At 34.1% G+C, this 21,444-nt stretch overlaps 2 protein-coding genes across 8 annotated transcripts; both read right to left on the bottom strand.

Annotated features, from left to right (window-relative positions):
• Positions 1-3,122: 3,122 nt before the first annotated feature.
• On the bottom strand, positions 3,123-7,400 carry LOC133313838 (thioredoxin-like protein HCF164, chloroplastic). Its single transcript, XM_061515249.1, has 2 exons — positions 6,837-7,400; positions 3,123-3,562 (listed from the first exon to the last, which is right to left on the bottom strand). The coding sequence occupies exons 1-2, from the start codon at positions 7,296-7,298 to the stop codon at positions 3,404-3,406; spliced, it is 621 nt and encodes a 206-aa protein (XP_061371233.1). The 5' UTR covers positions 7,299-7,400; the 3' UTR covers positions 3,123-3,403.
• Positions 7,401-8,038: 638 nt separating this feature from the next.
• Positions 8,039-11,055, bottom strand: LOC133313829 (DNA-directed RNA polymerase V subunit 7). 7 transcript variants are annotated; one of them, XM_061515236.1, is made up of 2 exons: positions 10,979-11,001; positions 8,039-9,159 (listed from the first exon to the last, which is right to left on the bottom strand). In XM_061515236.1, exon 2 carries the CDS (start codon positions 9,126-9,128, stop codon positions 8,586-8,588), a length of 543 nt encoding a protein of 180 aa, XP_061371220.1. In that variant the 5' UTR covers positions 9,129-9,159; positions 10,979-11,001; the 3' UTR covers positions 8,039-8,585. The 7 variants fall into 7 exon arrangements, with proteins under 7 accessions (XP_061371220.1, XP_061371221.1, XP_061371215.1 ...); XM_061515237.1 differs by lacking the exon at positions 10,979-11,001 and adding an exon at positions 10,727-10,890; XM_061515231.1 differs by lacking the exon at positions 10,979-11,001 and adding an exon at positions 10,953-10,975 and having other exon boundaries at positions 8,040-9,162.
• Positions 11,056-21,444: the final 10,389 nt, after the last annotated feature.

The raw sequence follows: 21,444 nt of genomic DNA on the forward strand, positions 1-21,444 counted from the left end.
AAAATATATATCAACTTTCTTGGAATGCGTTATCCAAAAAAAAAACTTTCTTATATTACGAATCGCGACTTTTTGACCTACTTTATCAACAATATCAACTTTACTTCTTTCTTTGGCATCTTTTGATTAACTTTTCTTAAAATATCATCCACTCTTCATCTTTTTTAAGAAATGTATTCGCGTTTTAAAAAGCTTAAAGTAACATTTCTTCCATGTCATGATTGAAATAATTATTTGAACTCAAAATTTTAAATTGTTTTTTAAGGATTTATATTATTCTCTAATACACCCTCTCACGTAAGAGCTTTTAATTTTTGGTTTATCTTGTGTTGAAAAGTGAGGGGATCGAACTCATGATCTTATAGTCACTGAAGCTCTCTGATACCATATAAAAAATAATTTCAACCAAAAATCTTAAGGTGTTGAATGAGTCTAATGATTTATATTATTTTTAACACATGATTTTTTTTTCAAAATATAAATATTTAAATGTTATTAATTATTATTATGAGATTTATATCATATTATTTAATTATATATTTATATTAATCAACGATTGAACTTTTCAAATAATTACTATCACGGTCAAATTTTAAAATATATGATAATGTATAATTGGATGAGAATGTAAAAAAATTTCATAAATGTTAAATTAAATTAAATAAAAAGCATCTCTCGTGTGTGTGTCTATATATATATATATATATATATATATATATATATATGGGCTTAGTGAGTATCAAGTGACTGAATGTAATTTTAGTCCAGTGTACTCTATTCTCCCGCGAAAATATAATGCAAAAAATATTATAACTATGTTATCTCGGGAAAACACCTGAAGAACACCATTGTAATATTTTTGTACTATATTCTCGCGGGAGAATATAGTCACAATACAGTCACTGGACAGTCCAGTGACTGAATTTTAAATTTTTCGTATATATATATGAGGCAGATCCTTTGACACCGGTGTCAAAGAAAAAGTTTGACACCTCATCTGAGAGCCGTTAGATTAAAAAAAATCAATAGTGTCACATGCTTACAAATCAGAATCGTTGATTTTTTTTAATCTAACGGCTCTCAGATGAGGTGTCAAATTTTTTTTTGACACCGGTGTCAAAGGATCCTGTCACTATATATATATATATATATATATATATATATATATATATATAATCTCTCGTTTTTTCTTCCATATATTTTTGGTGGACAGATGTTCATCAGAAGTAACTTCCAAAAGATAATTCACGCTCTCTCTAGCCATGTAAACAGAAGCTAGAGACAATTATTTTTTTATTATTTTTTTTTGTAGAGACAATTATTATTACTACTATTATTTAACAATTGCAAAAGCGCTCACAGCAGCGAGCTTCAGTCGCTTTAGCCATGCAAAAGCAAAGCACCATCTCGATAATGGATCTGATTCCCCAACGAAAAACACGTTGGCTAGCTGTTCGAGAGGGTTCCATAAGCAGAAATTCTAATGTATTTTTTTGTTTTGTTTTATTTATTATTTAAGAGGACGTTTGGTACAAGAGAAAAAAAAATTTATCCAAGAAATAATTATTATCGGAATGTAGTGGAAAATATATTTTACTGAAATGTTAATAAAAAGTTGTTTGATAGACTCATATTTTTTCAGAAAAATAAAGTTAATTTGTTTGAGTTTGTGTTTGGTTGATTATGAAATATTAGTGAGAATATAAGGTTATTTTACCAAAATAATCTCGCTTTCACATTTTTTATTCAAACATGTGTTTGTATATCCGGAGACTCCATTGGCTGATCAGAAATATATGTCTAATCAAATAGCAAAACAGTACATTTGATAACAATCACACGGCCGGCAATGACACAATACAATTATCAGTTATTTAATTTTGGAGAAATTTTTCTCGGTTTTTGTGCCTCTTACACCGGAAAGAAAGAAATCCAATTAATCTGTGATATTATTTGTTGGTTGTTTGTCTTTTATTTTACCCAGCAAGTCGAATTCCAGGAGTGAAAATTTTTCGGGAAAAATTTTATTAAATGGCAACCAAACATTGCATTCTTTTTTATCCAACCTCACTTTTTCAAGTTTTTACAAATATATCTCCTATCAAACAGTACCTAAATTTTAAATTTGATAAAGAATATAAAACATGTGCAACAGAATTTTTTATTTTTTATTTTTTTAACGATATCCCCGCTGAATCACCTCAAATTGTCTTGTCCTCGTAGTACGGTTTTAGAGATACTTTCGCATAGAAAAAAGTGAGTGATATTAAACAAAATGTACAATAAACAAAATTCAAAGTATTTTACCAAAAAAAGAAAAAACTTAAAAGTACAAATGATTTGATTTGATTTCCAAAAAAAAGAAAATACAAATGGTTTGCCTATTTTCAAGTGTGCCACCCTTTCGGATTTTGTGCAATACAAGTTAGAAGTACTTGTTTTGTTTACTAAAATATTTGAATAATGAAATTTTCATAAGTGTAAAATGAATTGACATGAACATAATTTCATTATAAATACTAATACATTTATAATTTTATAAAGTGTCTCATCCAAAACTTAATAGTTATCAGGTTCTTTTGATTTATTAATACGCATAATTATTATTCTTTGGCTCTTTATAATTTTACTACTTCTGTTATTAATGATTTAATAACACATTATGATAATTTTACTTCGTTTAAAACAAAGTTCTTTTTAAATTATAAATAAATTCAAACCTTGTATGGCAGAATAGATTAATATTTGAAATTTTGATGATCAGTTTAAATTAATGTGCTATGCATTTTACTTTATATAAGAAATCCTATATTTGAAAATTAAAATTTGCTAATACATAGTCTCATTAATTATTTTCTAAATAAATTTTTCAGACACCGGTTAATAACCTATATTATCAATGTTTTCTCTAGACAATTTTGTTGATGGATATAAATACATAATATTTATCATTAACACTTCAGAGAACATTAAACATGAACTTAATTAAGTGAATTATATTAAAATACACTTCTAAAAATATTTTTATATATGTCCCTTATTGAATAAAATATTTTTAATAAAACTTTTTAAATAATTATTTAAAATATCTCAAATCTCAGCGAATCCGTCAACTAGGGGCCACGAATAATTTGTATAAAATGTAATTCACTCAAGTTTACTTGAATTTTAAGGATAACTACATGACAAGCCTATGTTATTCATCTCTTACTTAAAAGAAACAAATTCCAACTGAGATCACAAGAAATCCCATCTCAATTAAGAGAGACCCGAGCCCATGTATACATAAAAACAAGAAGAAGAAGTGCAACTCAAGGTCATATACCAGGACAAGAAACAAATATTGCTTTTCATGCACTAGACTCCCATCATTCATCATTCATCATTCATCATTCATCATTCATCATTCATTATTTTGTTGAGGACGCTTCATTTTGAGAAGATGGGAGAGTCCTGCTATAACATGTAAACGACTATTTGGGACACCCGATTTTGCCAGGGCCCTTCCTTTGTTGTCAAGAAGCACAAAGCATGGAACATACCTAACATCATAATTAAGGAGCTGCAAAAGGAAGATTTAAACATAAGTAAGCAAGTCATAATGAACAGAAAGTACTCTCCTGAGAAGACTAAACAAATAAGTACATATATCAAAATTCAATTATTCGTAAACAACCTCATCTTCCAGTTATTAAAAGATAGCACAATTTCATGGAAAGTTACAAGAATATCAAGAAGTAATAGCTTGAAGCCTTGAATTATTTCCATAAGAAACCCCAAGAAACTAGATTTGTAGCTTCAACACAATTCCCAGAAATGGCAAGCCAAAGTAGTCAAAGAAGAAAACTTCTAATTGTATCCTAAATTTGCAACTCCACTGTTTTCATCGAGTAAAGGAGAAGGCCTCAAATCTCTTAATTGACAATGTAATTTACTCTCAAATTTAAAAATTTTGTTCTTCCTGTAACACCAAATTTGTTTGGGTTAATTGCGGGAACTGTCCATTTGTCAATTATTAATAGTATATGCCAACAATTAAAATGGCCAACGTATGATCTGACAGTTGCAAAGTAGGTTAAATATGGAAGTAGTATTTCTTACAATGCATGCTGTACAACACAATCCAAGGCGCGACGCAAGGTTAAGGCTGACTGAGGCAGCAGTTGGAGTATAAAGAAGATTTGCATGGTTTGCTTGCAAAGTTAATTCTAAAAGAATGAATAAAAAATTAAAATGTAAAAAAAAAAAAAAACTCGCAAAGTATTCAATGGAGAGTCAAGATTGCAATACTTCCCGAAGGGGGATATATATTAACAATCAGATTTAAAAAGATGAGAAAAAGTTCTGCATCTTAAAGAGAAGGAGAAAAAAGAAGGTTCAGTGCAGGAGACACAGACCAAGAACCTAATGGTTTAGTCAGGTTCGTTAAAATGTGGTTCAACATACTTGCGCCTGAAGATAACATAAAATATTTATCTAATTAAGCTTTGCTAAGCCCCCCATGTCTCAATTAAATCTTTCTCATGACCAAAATATGATATTTAATTCTACATGCTTACGTTAAAGAAACAAAACAATATTGAAAAAGTTTTTACAGAAATTAAAACACTGCTACAAAGTAAATGCTAATAAGGTAGGATATTGAACTGAATGGTAAAATGAACAGAAAGACAGCTTATATGAAGCTATTCATTTTCACTGCTGTCTGGTATTTCTTCAAAGCTGGCCCAAACTGGGCAGACCAGTGCTAGACAATCAGTCGAGCTCCACCCATTGTATACAGATAAGAACCCAACCTTGTAACAGAGTATTCAACTAAGAAGGAAGGAAACAAGTTACAGACAAAGGCTTGTATTACCGAGTTAATGAACAACAATACAGGGAAGTTGTAGTACAACTGCTACTAGCAGATCAGTACATCAGAATTTTAAGAAAATACAAGCTAGATAGAAAGGAAAATGATAGTGTATGCAAAGCAATTAGAGAGGCTCTACTCTCTTCCAAGTCCCATGACCCAATTCAGATTTCACATCCCCCCATCCAGCCTCACACTCACACCTTCCCAATTTAACCACCCTTCCCTCACCTCCCATGCCACCCATTTTGATAGAATTAGTTACAATTGGTTGCAACTGATTAACTAAGTCAGCAGAATGATTATTCCCCTACAATGTTTCCTCACATGCACCCTCAAAAGCTGGGAATGTATCAATACTCCCCCCAAAACAATCACCTTGTCCTCAAAGTAGTGAAATGACGATAATATTCTCTCCCGGATCCCAGTGCTTGGATTGTAAGGATCCATTAATGCAATAAATGGCATAACCTCTACCTCTAATCACATTTCTATAGTGATAACAAGCATGCAAGAGTTTATTAAAAAATTCTTCCCCATGTAGTGGAAATCCTAACAAGTCAACAATCAATGAGCTCAAGTATTACCTACTATGATGACGCAGAACAAACGGGAATCAATTAAAAATTACTTGATGGGTACTGAAGCATGGCTGCATGGATATTATCCATACCACTATAGCTAGGATTAGATCTATTCCAGTGGTTCAGTATCAGAACCGAAGTTAATAAATACCAGTTATAACATCATGTAATCTTGTACACAGAGTTTGCAGGCTCTATGCAAGCACATGAGATAACCGAGATATGAAGAATGTTACTGCAACTTATGCAAGAGATGAGAAACCTCCATAGAGATCAAGTTAGATCCCATGTGGAGATTCCAAAAGGTGAGCACAACCCAAAGGACATTCTGAAAGGTTGGGTAGACAATGAATTTGGAGATGGAGATGTGGACCCACTAAGCAGGTGGAACAAGGTAGATTGGATTAAAGGATTTTTTATTTTTTTCCCTGCAACAAATGTAGGCAGCGCTGAAATCACTGAATAACAATCAATCTTCTTGAGGGTACTTTTGTAGATTGGAATTCTCCACAATTCAATGATGTTTGTCAAGAAAATATTTCAAGAAGATAGATTGTCAAGTTACCCAGCTTTACCTTTTTTAAGAGCACAGCCAAGAAAATTATCCCCAATCAACTAGTCAAGAAATTACCAGTTGATGGAAATTTTCATGGTGGATCAAGATTGAAAAATACAGATATTCAAAAAGATCTACATGAGGAGCATGTTTAAAGTGACAAAATAAATTTAAAATTTGATCACTTTAGCTTTATTTGGTTTGGTCAGTTGCATTCAGATTTTGTTCAAATTTATTTGTTACAGCAAACCACCCAAAGCCACAAGCTGAGTGAATCCTAATTACTCAAAACTTAAGAGACCAAGATGGAGAAGAATTTCGAGATGTGAGCATTTAAGGATTCTTTTTATATGGAGCATAAGAGTTGAAGACAAAATAAACTGTCCCAAGACGTTTAAGTCTTTTATTAATTTTCTTTGTATATTATCAAATAAAGGTGCAACAGAGCATCTATTGCCCAATTGCAGTTGGCCTACTATACAAGAATCAATCCAAAAACATTCACCTTTTCACCTAGCCCAAATAATGTCATTCACTCCAACCTAACAAACCGATTAAATGAATTATAAATAAGTAAATTCTAAAGCAGTGCCAATACCAGTGAAAAATCTGTATACCTTGCCATATTCAATGAATTTTAGAGAAGGAAACAACTAATCCAAATTCCCAGTCTGGAACTCTTATTAACAATGGCAAATTGGTAAACACAACAGACATAAAAATAAAAAGAAAAGAAAAGAATGTAAAGCGCACTTGGTTATGCAACTGCAGATATCATCACTAATTGAACAAGGGCAAGCTATGCAATTTGTATCAATACACAGTGCAGAAAATAAGATACCTCAGGGAGCCATTTCTCATTCTCAGCATCAGCCATGACAATGTTGAGCCAATCAGAGTTCCTGGTTTCCACATCCGAAACAAAACTAAGCAACGAATTGCAAAGCCTGCATTTTGGTGAGTAGAACTCAAGCACTGTGGCCTCCTTCCCGCTCGCCAGAGCCGACGCAAACGCTCTTTGCTCCGCCTCCGCCTGATCGGCGGCGCCGGCGGAAGGGGTAATTTTCTTCTTCCCCAAATTCAAATTATTGGCGTGACTAATTTTGTTGAAGGAATTGGGACTGTGAGGAGTTGAAGAATTCGAAAGAGAGGCGACAAAATTGAAAGCGATTGAGGCTAGAGACTTGAATGGCCAAGGACCCTCAAAGTTGCAGGGGTTAGGGTTTATGGCACTTTGGTTTGTAGCATCCCATGGCCATTTTAGGCAAAACGCAGGTTGCTTAGGATTACCAATCAAACCCATCCAATTTCCCGCATCAGCAACAACAAGAGTACCCTGTTTTACCTACTTTTCACCGCATGAACATAAATTCTTCAAAATCCTGATACCCATTCTCACGGTAAGTTAAATTTTCAAACTGGAGTACCAATAAAAAATAAAGAAATCAATTTATAGTTTAAAATAACAAAAATCGTGTCTACCAAAAAAAAAAAAAAAACGAAAATCGGATAATCACCCAAAAACTTTATTGCTTAGGGTTTTTTTTTTTTAATTTTAACTTTAAAATAAATTTTAAATTCCAAAAAAATGCTGGGTCAAACATGTTTTGAATTGATATTTAAGTTTTATTGTAGAACTAAAATGGTTGTTTATTCTAAATTGATATTTTAGGACTAAGTTTTATTTAACTCTTCAGTGCTGCCTATTATCTAGCTAAAAGGTCTCTTGGTATTCAAATTTGTTGTTTTAAGAAAGGTGAAATATTTTTGGTCAGTACAAGCTTATTGTATTAAAGACCTTTGCTTCCTTTATTCAATTATTCTACATTATAATACATTAAAACAATCCAATCATAAACATGCAACAAAAAGGGCAAATTATTTGCTTGTGTCATAGGCTTAAACAACGTACATGCAACAATCCAATCATACTGATTTCACTAGTGTATCCCGTACACAAGAAGATAAACACAGTTCTAACAGAGAGTAAACAGAGTTATCATTTCATGATGAATCTGACTCCATTTGTTGCCCTTTCTATAGATATTGATCAGGGATATTGTTTCATACTGCAAGAGACAAATGTAACATCAAAAATAAAATAAAAAATCATGAGACATTAATTTGTCTCATATAATATGAGAAACAATATCCCTTTGATAAATATGCTAATGCAAATAAACAATGCCAAGTTTGCCACTCGAATTTCCTTCCATGTAACAAGATTTTTATCTACTGCAGAAGACACGGTAATAAGGCTGTTTATGTCCCCCAGCAGATCAAGACTAAATGAATTGGAGGCTTTATCAAGATAACATATGTACCAAAGATGATGCCATTGGATAAGGTAACCAAGAAATTAAAGTAGAAAGTGTCCCATTGATTAAAAAAGACCAACAACGAGAAGGAACAGTAGGAATATACAGAGCACAAATCAGCTATTCAGAGACTAAATCCCACTGCATATATTTGGCTAATAGGTTCCATCATTTGTACCACCAGTAAAGAGAAAAAGACCAAACCCCACAGCAAAATGAGTTTCCTCTCACCAAGAACATAGCAAAGTAATAAAACCAACAAAAACACGTAGCTAAATATCACTAGGCGAAACTGGTCCTAGATAATGAGCTTCCAAACCAACCAATGCCTGAAACTCCCTATCAGCCTCCATCCACTTGGTACCGATCACTACAAAGCGAACAACGACATCCTTCCCAATTCTGGACATTTTATCATTCATGAAGCATGGGTTTTCACCAGGAATATAACGATAATCAGGCATCTTCAAATTTGAGAGATAGGCATTCTCAATTGGGCCACATCTCATGAAAACCCCATGCTTCAGAACCTTGTGGACAACACCCTCTAATATCTCACCCTTGTAAAGCTTGAAGGTGATGGCATTAAAAGTAACAGGGAAGAGCACATCCCCAGTATGTTGTCTGACTTTTCCTTCTCCTATTCTCTCCAGTGTGGTCACTGCAAGAAAGTATCCCAGATCTTTGGTTGCCTTCTTCACAGAAAAGTCATTAAGAAGACGGATGATTATTGCCCGTTGAAGCATCAGACCATCTGGTTGCAGGTTTTCTGCAGCAATTATGACATTCCAGGACAGCTTGACTTTGAGAAACATTGTTTTATTCGTTACTTCCTCCTGGTAATATCTTCTGCCATGGCATAAAATGATATCAGTGTGTCAGTATATATAATTCCTATCCCATCTAATTCAAAGGGCACAAGTATTCTTTAAATTAAATGTTTGTTTTGAAGTGAATGCTAATAATTAAACTAACGAATATCAAAATTAAATTTTGTTGCAAGAAGACTAATGTCAACAAAATCGCTATTTTACTAGGAGATCATAGAGTTATGACATTACAACCCATTCAAATATAGATATACAAGTAAGTTTTTCTAGTTCACAACTTCTCAAATAAAAACACACATTTCTACTTATTGCATAAAATATGAACAGATAGAAAACTTTTCTACTTCATGCTCTTCGAAAAATTCATCAAGTATACGCTCTCAACGCTTTTAACTTGTAACTAACACTGCAGTTGCAGTAATGGTGATATGATTACTGAGGCAACTGCAGGAAAATGCCCAAAAGTTGTTTGACGCAAACCCAAATAATGACCAATTGACCATGTGCAGTTGCTGTAGGCCTGTAGCCAAATCATGGTCATCAATATGATGTCATTTTTTCTAAGACAAAGATGCAAACCCCACAATGATGGTAGCCTCATGCACTAGACTGCCCTTATTTACAGATGCACAGAGGCCTGGCTCAACATATCAGCAACTCTTTTTTGACATATAGCTACCAAACCAAAGGGGAATAAATACCAGTAACAATTTATCTAAAAAATAAAATGAAGCACTGTGTGCAACTGCAAAAGAATATAAATAATAGCAAATACACAATAAATAAATAAATAAATAAACCGAGAAGAAGGCAGTTGAAAAATCATGTGCCTCTATTAGTTTCCACTCGCTAATCACATGTAGAAAGTTCTGACAACCTTAAGACTTGAGTGTTTGTTTTCTCCAGCAATCGATTCAGCTCCCCATCCCCAATCTCCCAGGAGAGCGGGTAACCTAAGGTCCAATTAAGTTATAGGGCACGATCATTTTACACCAAGTTTATATACCAGTCATAGGTCCCTAAGGGGAAAGTGCAATAATCTGCTACTGCTAGAACAAGAAAACAAAGATAAAAAGTTTATTCTTTTATTCACACCTTAAACATCATTGGGTGCCTTATTTATACCAGAAGGATGATAAGAATTAATGATAACTACTAAGAAAAATATTAAAAACAAACAACTAATTACAGACAAGAAAATCAATAATTCCAGACAGCTAGCATATGAAGCTTATCTGAATCATCATCGAACAATTGGCAGAGAGCAGAAACATGAATAATTGGTAGTACACAAGACCTAGAAATGTTAAAAATTCTACAAACTAAAACCTTGCTTTTCTGATTTTTAAAAGCATAACTAATTAGATTATTCTCATGCCCATTTGCCAAAATCCAGAATGAAAGCCCTTCTTACAGAACAACTAGTTCCCAGAGCAGAAATTGGTTCTTCAACAGATAAATTTACTCAAACAACTTGAAATAGCTAAACTAGCAAAGAGGATTGTACAACCAAAACTAAAAGTGGAACTCTATCAATCATTAACTATTATTTCATCCAAAAGAAAAAAAAATAGTGAACTGACCCAACAGCATGCAGAGGGTAAAAGCATAAAACTTTCCTATCTAAGACGATTTATTCAATTGTGGGGAAGGGGCGAAAAAGGACCAAAGGGGTTTTAGGGGTTTTCTATTTGCGGAGCGGTTTCGTTCATTCGAGAAAACAACAAGGATAACCCATATTTGGAAGCAGAAAACAAAAATGCATCAGAAAGTTGAAAACTTTTGGTATACAGAAACAGAACAACTCACATGAGAAAAAGATCAAAGGGCATTACCTGAGATTGAGAATGTGATGAAACGAAAGTGGCAAGCGAGAGAGTGAGGAGTTACAAGCTATACAGCGTGGCCAGGATTCAGTGTGAGTGGCTCACATATACTTCTCTGCGCTTCCCCCTTCGATGTCTGACACGTGAATAAAAATACTTATATTTCAATATATATTAAATATATTAAGATTGATTAGAAAATGAAATAAATTTTATCTTGTTTAAATTTACTTTGTATCCAATTTTTAAATCATACTTATATTATTCTCATCTTATTTGTATATTGTATATTGATATTTATACAGGCATCAAATTTATTTGAAATTGACTAAAAAATAAATTAATTTTATCATGTTTAAATCTATTTTTTTTTAATTTTTAAATCCTAATTCAAGTATTCTTATTTTATTTATTTTAGTATTACATAATGATATTTAGATAAACATCAAATATATTTGAGATTGATTAGAGAATAAAACCGAGTATATTATTTTTGAATATAATTTCTATAAGTTTCCTTCTTTTATATCTTTTCATTATATTTTATATTTTTATATCTTTTAAACTAATTCAAACAACATTTCAATTTATTAAAATTACGAAAAAAACGTATTGCCAAAACAAAAATTAAGGAAAAACATAGGAAACAACTCTCACAACAACATGATGGGTGGTGTCAAGTGTGATAACTCAAGCACTATATGAACAAAACTATTAGTTTATTTTGAAAGGTGAAGGGAATGGGGCGATCACCCACTAGCCCCCTCTCGCTCGACTACTACCTATCAGGCAACCTAGTAAATGTCAGGCCAAACCTAATATATTATATTTAGTAAAATAAAATAGACTCATACCTTAAAAAAAAAGCTTACTAAGAAGACGCCTAATGTTGGGTCTGTGGCCCGTGATGGACTCGACCCAAATTGATGGTGCCCTAATATTTTGTTTATAAGAGATGCTTAGATGTTGAGCCGTCAGATAATAAGAGCGAAAAAGAGAAGAAAGAGAAACGCACAGAGAAAGCACAAGTTAGAGACGAAGATTCTCTGAAGAAGAAACTCAACGCCATTACCAAAGAAGAAGAATACTCTATAGAGTAAGATTCCCAATTCTCTTTACAGAGAGAAACACTTGTGTGAGACACTTGTGAGTAGATCCAGCCTTTAGAGGGTGAAGTCCTTTGGTTATTAAGCCAGAGAGAATCTTTTGTAAATTCCATTATTCATAGTAGACGTTTTTTTGGACTTGATCCCGTGGGTTTTTACTCTTCACATTGACGAGATTTTCTACGTTAAAAATATCGGTGTTCTCTTCCTCCTTATCTCTATTTTTAATTTGATTTTCTATTACTGTTCACTTACGCTTTCGTAGGTCGACCGAAAAATAGCTGGGCTAAGAATTGTCGGGCTCCAAGTCACAATAGTGGTATTAGAGCTCTTAGATCAAGGGCTTTGTTGCGTCATAGATGGAGGGTGTTATAGCGCATGATGATGAGATGTTCAAACTCACCGCGAAGAGCTACTCATATTGGAAACCCATGATGGAGGACCATCTTTATTGCAAGGATCTGTATGAACTCATTCTGAGCGCAGACAAGGCCGAAATGAAGAGCTATAAAGAGTGGGATTTCCTCAATAGGAAGGTGGTCGCTATGATCTGCAAATACATCGACAAGAGCTTGTTTGAGCATTTGTCGACATACACGAAACACTCATGAGTTGTGGATGAAGCTAGAATCCTTAATCCAGAAGAAGACACCTCGCAACAAAGCATACTTGGTGCATTGACTTGTAAAGATAAACTACAAGGACAGAAAAAGCATGATTGAGAACCTGAATACATACAAGGGGGTCGTCAATCAGCTGACAAAGATTGACATGAAGATCAATGACGAGTTGCAAGCCTTTTTGCTACTCAGCTTGTTACCTGAGAGCTGAGATACTTTGGTGGTGACGTTTAGCAACTCGGCCCCATAAAGACAGATGACACTGAACTCTGTTGCAGACAGCTTGCTAACTGAAGAGGCTAGGAGGAAAGAACGAGGTATAACCCAACATAATGAGGCTAATGTTGTTGAAAACCATGGAAGAACGGCACGCCGAGGTCGAAGTAGAAGCTGAGGTCATTATAAGTCTAGAGGTCGGTCAAAGTCAAGGCCAGGTACTCTCACATGCTTCTATTGTGGAAAACTAGGTCACTGAAAGTTAGAATAGTGGACTTTGAAAAAAGGATCAAAGGACAGGAAATGTTAAGCCGGATATGATAGATCATCCGAAGAAGAGCGAAGAGCATATCACCATGGTTGCAGCTGACAAGGCCGAGGTTGATGTCTTCCTGATTGGTGAAGACAACTACTTGAATGTAGCTTATGACGATTGTTCATGGATTTTGGACTCAGGAGAATCCTTTCATGTCCCACTCCACAAGAAGTTCTTCTCATCATACCAAGGCATCGAATTTGGTATCGTGAAGATGAGTAACCAAGTTACCAGCAAGATAGTGGAATTTTGAGAAGTCACGATGATGACTAACATGGGCTGTAGATTGGTTCTGAAAGAGGTCAGACATATTCCTGATATGAGGCTCAATCTCATCTCGGCAGGATAGCTTGATGAAGCCGGGTTGGTAAACTACTTTGGTGATGGAAGATGGTAACTCGCCAGAGGTAGCTTGGTAGTAGACCGAAATAAGAAAGAAAGATCTCTCTATGTTATGCAAGGGAAGGGCGACAATGGATAGACCAATGCGGTGCAAGATGAATCAAGTTTGGAGCTCTGGCACAGACAACTCGGACACATGAGTGAGAAGGATATGCAAATCCTTGCCAAGAAGGAATTGTTGTCGAGCTTGAGAGGTCAACTCTTAGAGACATGCACACATTGTTTAACCAGCAAGCAATGTTAAGTTTCATTTCAAGAGACCATACCAGCCTAGAAAAATGAGGTATGCTCTTGATCTTGTTCATACTGATGTGTGTTCTATGTCAGAAAAATCTATAAATGATGCATATTACTTTGTCACATTCATTGGTGATCACACCAGAAGAGTGTGGGTGACCTTTCTTAATACGAAAGATCTTCAAGCATTCAATGAGTTCCATGCAAGGGTTGAAAGGAAGACCGACAGAAAGTTGAAGGTCATCCGAGCTGACAACGACGAAGAATACCGAGGTTTATTTGAAATGTACTACAAGGTAGCAGGTGTAAAGCAGGAGAAAACACCTTAGCTGAATGGTATAACTGAAAGGTTGAATCAGACCATTGAAGAACGAGTCTGAAGTCTGCTTTCACGTGCCAAGCTTCCCAAGACATTATAGAGAAAATCCGTCAAGACTGCAGTCGACCTAATCCACTTATCACCCTCAAGTCCTCTAGAAGAAGACATCCCAAAAGAAGTCTGGACGAGTAGGAAGACAAAGTATAAGCATCTGAAGGTATTCGGATGTCGGTCATTTGTGCACATTTCTAAGGATGAATGAGCAAAGTGGATGCCAAGATAAATATGTGTTTATCTTGACTCAACAAAGGACAAGTTTGGTTTATCATCTTTGGCACCCTGTCAACAAGAAGGTTGTGACGAGTCGAGATGCAGTGTTTTTAGAGAGTCAGACTATTGAGGACATACAAAAGACTAAGGTCCGAAATGTTGTTCGTCATGAAGACCTCGTCTCTCATGCCCTAGCTGAAGTAGGGGGAGAATCCAACCAGCAAAACATTGAGGAGGGCGCTCAACAGGAAGAACCATCAACTGAAGTTGAGACAGATTCAGAATATCCGAAAGTCCAAGATGAAATAGAAGAACTGGGTTCGGAGAAGCAAAAACAAACTCGACAATCTGTCCGAGTTAGACATCCTTCCACTAGATATCCTGCAGACGAGCACATAGTCGTTGTAGAAGAAGGAAAGCCTCGAGTTATGAAGAGACAATGACCAGTGCTGAAAAGGAAGAGTGAGAGAAAGCCATGCAAAACGATATGAAATCCTTGTATGAGAATCACACATTTGATCTGGTCGAGTTATCAGAAGGCAGACGTGCTTTAAAGAACAAATGGGTATACAAAACTCATGGTCGAGGAGAACAACCCGAAGCCAAGGTATAAAGCCTAGATTATAATAAAAGGGTGCAATCCGAAGAAAGACATAGACTTTGAGGAGATATTCTTACTAGTGGTGAAGATGACATCAATCCAAACTATTCTAGGCATAGCGACCATTCAAGACTCGGAGGTCGAATAGCTGGATATGAAGACGACATTTCTTCATGGAGACTTAGAAGAAGAAATATACATGGAGAAATCCGAAGGTTTTGAAGTTCCTGGTAAAGAACATCTGACATGCCAACTTAAAAAGAGCTTGTACGGCCTGAAGCAAGCACCCTAATAGTGGTACAAATAGTTCGAATCCTTCAAGACTCAGCATGACTTTAAGAAAACTTAAGCAGATCATTGTGTTTTTATCAAAAGGTATGATATTGACTTCATCATTTTCTTGCTCTACGTAGATGACATGCTAATAATGGGGAAAAAATACGAGGAAAATTAATGCCCTCAAGAAAGCCTTGAGCGAGTCGTTCGCTATGAAAGATCTTGACTTAGCAAGACAGATACCTGGGATGAAGATTGTCTGGGATCGCTCAAAGAAGCTGCTGTAGCTATCTCAGGAGAAGTACATAGAGAAAATCTTGAAGAGGTTCAACATGGACTAATCGAAGACGATCAGTACTCTTTTGGCTTGACACTTCAAGTTAAGTTAGAAGCAAGGTCCAACCAGCGAAGAAGAAAGAGATGAGATGTCGAAGATCCCATATCAGTCAGATGTAGGCAGTCTTATGTATGCCATCATATGCACAAGGCCTGACCTTGCTCATGTAGTCGAGGTTGTAAGCCGATTTCTGTCGAACTCGAGCATGGAACATTGGGATGCCGTCAGATGGATATTCAGATATCTCAAAGGCACGTTTAACCGATGTTTGTGTTTTGGGAGAGGTAAACCCGAGTTAGAAGCTTACTCGGATGCCGACCTGGGTGGAGATGACGACTTAAGTAAGTCGACCACAGGTTACCTGACTACCTTTGCAGGGGAGCTATTTCTTGGCAATCTAAACTCCAAAAGTATGTTGCCCTATCCACTATCGAGGCCAAGTGTATTGCTGCAACTGAGGCATGTAAGGAGCTAGTGTGGATGAAGAGTTTTCTTCAGGAGCTCGGCCATAATCTGGAGAAGTATGTGCTAAAGTGTGATAACCAGAGTTAGGGTGGGCAAAAATAAGTTGGGTTGGCTCGTAACCCGTAAAAAATGAGTCGGATTGGGTTGGCAAAAATGAACTTCCAACCCGAGCTGAGTAGCTCGGGAAAAAATGAGCCATCTCCTGGGTTAAATGGGCCAACTTGAGGGTTTAGTTTTTTTAAAAAAAAATTACAAAATATAATATACAAAAACGGATAAAATCCACGCACGCTGTCATCGACTTTGTTCCTTCTCTAAACCTAAGTCCCTAATCTTCTCACACCATTGCCATTTTTATATTGTTAGGCTGTGCTGGCTCTGTTCGGTTCAAATATCTTACCCACTTGGTAGCAAGTGGTTCTGATTATTTCTCGATATTGTTGCAAATTTGTTGTAAAGAAAATTCGAAACTAGAACATTTTGCTTTTGCTTTTCATTCTATAACTCTTTTCTATTTTGCTTTTTTTATAAACTATTATGTAAGACAATTGTATTGTTTAAGCTGATTGAAGTCACATAGCTGGTGCATTAATATTAGAGGTTCATTTAAATAGGCTGAAAATGAGCCTATCCACGAGCCATTATTTCAAGCCAACCTACAGCTATATTTTCGAGCCAACCCACAAGCCAACCCTAACCTGACTCTGGTCGGTTTGGGTTGGGTTTTCTGGCTCTTTTTTTTTTTAGCCAATTCAAATCCGGCTCATTTTTTTCGGGTTGCACGCGGGTTGGGCCGGGTTGAGTCAGGTTGGCCCATTTTTCCAACCCTAATCAGAGTGTTATACACTTAGTGAAGAACTTAACATTCCATGCACGGTCAAAGCACATAGATGTGCAGTACCATTAGATCCAAGATATGATAGATGGTAAGTTTTTGTAGCTCGATAAAGTTCATACAGACTTGAACTGGTCGGACATAATGACCAAGACGGTTCCAACATGGAAGTTTGAATATTGTTGTGAAGGTGCCAGATTAACTAACCCAGTTCCATACCCCAGATGAGGGGTAGCTCGGATATCCTCCCTTATGGGCACACAAGGGGAGATTTATTGGGTCCGCGGCCCATATCGGATGGACCCGACCCAAATTGATGGTGCCCTAATCTCTTCTTTATAAGAGATACTTAGATGTTGAGCCGTCAGATAGTAAGAGCAAAAAAGAGAAGAAAGAGAAACACGCAGAGAAAGTGCAAGTCAGAGACGAAGATTGTTTGAGGAAAAAACCTAGTGCCATCGCAGAAGAAGAATAATACTTTATAGAGTAAGATTCCCTATCCTCTATATAGATAGAAACACTTGTGTGAGACACTTATGAGTAGATCCATCCTTTAGAGTGTGAAGTCCTCCGGTTATTGAGTCAGAGAGAATCTTTTGTAAATCTCATTATTCATAATGGACGTTTTTATGGACTTGGTCCCATGGTTTTTTACTCTTCACAATGAAGAGGTTTTCCACGTTAAATTTTTTGGTGTTCTTTTCCTCCTTATCTCTGTTTTTAATTTGATTTGCTATTACTACTGTTCACCAACACTTCCGCAGGCTGACCGAAAGAAGGCTAGGCTAAATGAATTTGAGGTCGGGCTAAGAATTGTCGGGCAATTCATGTCTACTTTTACCATGGCTAACCTATAAATCTACAAAAGTGCATATACATATTATTTATTTTAAATAAAATATAAATATTATTTAAATATTTTAATTATAAAATAATATTATTTTAATTATTTTCTAACTGTTTAATATTTTAACTAAGGGAAATATATCTCTCATGTTGCATGAGATAATTTTATCTCATGCAACACATTAAAAGAATGGGTGGGAGCTAAGGAGAAGAGAGAAAAAGAAAAAAAGTGAATCTCACTCACTTTTTATCTATGTATGTAGGGGTGCTAAACGAGCCAGGGGCCTTTGACTCGGCTCGTGAAAGCTTGAGCTTACATGTCTAAAATTGATTATGGGAACCAGGCTTGGACTTGTATAAAAGCTCGTTTAATAAAAATATCTCAGGCTTCAATTCAAAAGCTCGGCCTTAGAGCCTCTCAGGCTGGCAAAATATATTAATTTTTTTTATTTTATATTTTTTATACTACTTGTGATAGCCCCCTCTCTTCTCAATCTATTTCATCCCATTTTATTAATTGAACAGACTTCTTTAATGATTTTGTTTTATATTATGTTGTTTGGATATACATTAAATTTATGAATATTTATGGAATTACTAGTGCTGTTGATTGTATATTTTGTTTGGATAAATTTTTGTTGTCTTATTTTTTTTAAACAGGGTAACAGGCTAAACCAGACTTTTATTTTTTGTAAATAAGACATGCCACAGGCTGAAATTATATTCTTAACAGGTAACAGGCTTGGTCGGGCTGACACATTTAAACACAGGCTTAGTCTTTTAAGACCAAAGCTCGGCTCGGCCCGTTAACACCCCTATATGTATGAAATAAAATTATCTCATATAATATAATATAATATGAGAGATATGTTTCCTTTTAACTAAATGCATGCCCTCATACCACTTAATTGACACTCTAAATCTATGATGCATGGACACTGACACGGGACACGAAACGACACGACACGCCGACACGTTAATTCTAAAAAATGGTATATTTCGACACGTTGGGACACGTTTTGATATTAAATAATATTTTTAATATATATAATATAATTTATATTTAATACATGTAACAGTCCATAATAAGTCATATAACCAATTAAATATTCAAATTTGATAACATACATATAAATTTTTTTTCGTACCTTGTTAATTTTTCATGTCAAATTTCATAACAGAAAAAAATTGATTTATAAATGATTTTTTTATTTTTAATTAATAAAATAAAATTAAGACTTAAAAAAAAACGTGTCGGAGCGTTGACCACATGTCAGAAAAAATTGACTGCGTGTCAAAAAAATGTGTTGGAGTGTGTCAAAAAATTAACCACGTATCTCAAAATATTGACCATGTATCAGAACATATCTCACGTATTCGACACACATTTTTTTTTTGAAAAATGACGTGTCCGGATATATGAGCTCTAAATCACATATTAGAAACCAAAATATCCTCAACAGTTTTCCCTTTGAGCCTCATCTGCTTCAATCCCCTCTAAATTAACCGGACTTAGGGCCTGTTTGGTATGATGTATAAAGCATGATAGTATAAGCTTTTACTATACGTTATGACATTTTCAGTTGTTTGGTGTGACCATCGTATAGTATAAGCTTATACAACATGACCCCTTTATACATCAAAATGATGTATAACTTAATCCGGCCTAGGAGTGGTGGATTATGCATGATAAGAGATTAATGTATTAATATTACTTACAAGTACAATTCCCAAGAACTAATATATCATTTCAATATTTATATATTAAAATAATTTTTTTAATATATTAATTTTTAAAATATTGGAGGATATTATATTATACAATATCATACCAAACGCTGGATAGTATTAAAATTTAATCAGGTCTTATACAATCAGGTCTTATACTATCAAGTCTTATACTATCAGGTCTTATCCTATATTATGCACCAAACATGCCCTTAAAACAATAGTCTAGCTAATACTACATAGGTCAATGTTTATTAGCTCTAATTAATTATAGGGTATTTTTCTTGATTCTTTTGCCTGCAAATGATTATATAATTGTTCACATTAAAAATAATAGAAACTTAGGGTTTTCTTTCTCCCCCTTTTCTTTCTTTTTTTGTTTTAAAATTATAAGTTATGACAGTGACCACATATGTTCATTATCATCCATCATCTTTAGAATTGCTAATCCTTCTTCAAAGATTCAAATATCAGTTTTTCCTGACTTCAAAAATTCATAATTTCCTTATCTATCTCGTTTTGCATTTTTATTTTTTTCTAGTTATGACTAATTTTTTTCGTCTTCTTTTCATCGAAGAGTGATAAATATACAGAGCGTACTAGAGAAACAAAGCAGATCAGCAAGCAAACTTGAAGAACACTGAAAAACGTAAGACAAGCAACTTGATATAGACGATTTAATGTTTGACTGACTACTTGTAATAAAGAAAAAGTTATTGATATAAAGAAACAAAAATGAAGCTTCCATGTAACGAATTAATTTCCCTTTAAGCTTTTTTTTTTTTTTTTAATTTTCTTTCACCCTTATGTGTCTATAGCATTGTATTTTCTACTCTGAACAACTATCATAACTTCTCTTTTTTATGATTCTGTGTTCTATCTAGCTTTTTGATCAGAGTACTTTAACTTTGCTTCTATTTTTTTTTTCTCTCTTTTTCTTTTTGTTTTGTTCTGCTAAGATGTTACAATTACTCTTCTTAGTAATGGATTGACCCAAAAGGGCATGGTCCTAACTAACGCATGCCAACATAAAAAAGCTATTAAATTTCTCAAACAATAATATATCTCTCTTCGAGATGTTACCCTCACAGGTTTTAGTTTTTTCTCTTTCTTTTTTCTGGTCAAGATTTCAGTTCCCTTTTAATTCCAGCTGGATGAAATTTAATTAAACTCAAGTTAATGAGAGGGAAATGAAAATATATATATATCCTTACCTTTATAAATTAACAATTTTATTTCCTTATTTTTTTTGGTAAACCCTTATTTTTTACTCTATTTAATTTCAATTTATTGAAAATATTTCATATATATAGTACCGAGAACAATTATTAATTAAATTTTTATATTATCAATATTTTATTCAAGTTATGTCATTAAATAGTCATATCATATTTAATTGGCTAATAACTTAATATAATGAAAGTGTGATGGTATTAATAATATGGGTAAGTTATATTTATAAATTTTTTATTTATAAATTTTTACAAATTACACTATGTATTATGGGTAATACAAGCTCAAGTAATATGTACTACCCATGATACATAGTATAGTTTGTAAACAATTTTTTTTTTATAAATATAACATTGCTCTAATAGTATATACTATTACATAATGCGGATTTTCCACTTTAATATCTAATTGTATTTTTCTAAAACTATCACTAAATGATTCAAAGAAAAGTATTAAAAGAATAAAATTTTAAATATATTTTATTAATTACTAAAATATTCAAATTTAATAAAAAATGATAAAATCACAAATATTTACTATTCTCCTATTACAATTTCCTTCACGCACTTTCTGAATTCAAATAATTATTGGGTACTTGGACTGTAATACTTTGCTTCAGATCTTATCTTATATTTACTAAATGACATTCTAAATTCAATTCAATTACA

This window comes from Gastrolobium bilobum, unplaced genomic scaffold, assembly GCF_033153095.1.
Source record: "Gastrolobium bilobum isolate Gb01-03AN ecotype WA unplaced genomic scaffold, APGP_CSIRO_Gbil_v1 utg11969, whole genome shotgun sequence".
Taxonomy (NCBI): Eukaryota; Viridiplantae; Streptophyta; class Magnoliopsida; order Fabales; family Fabaceae; genus Gastrolobium; species Gastrolobium bilobum.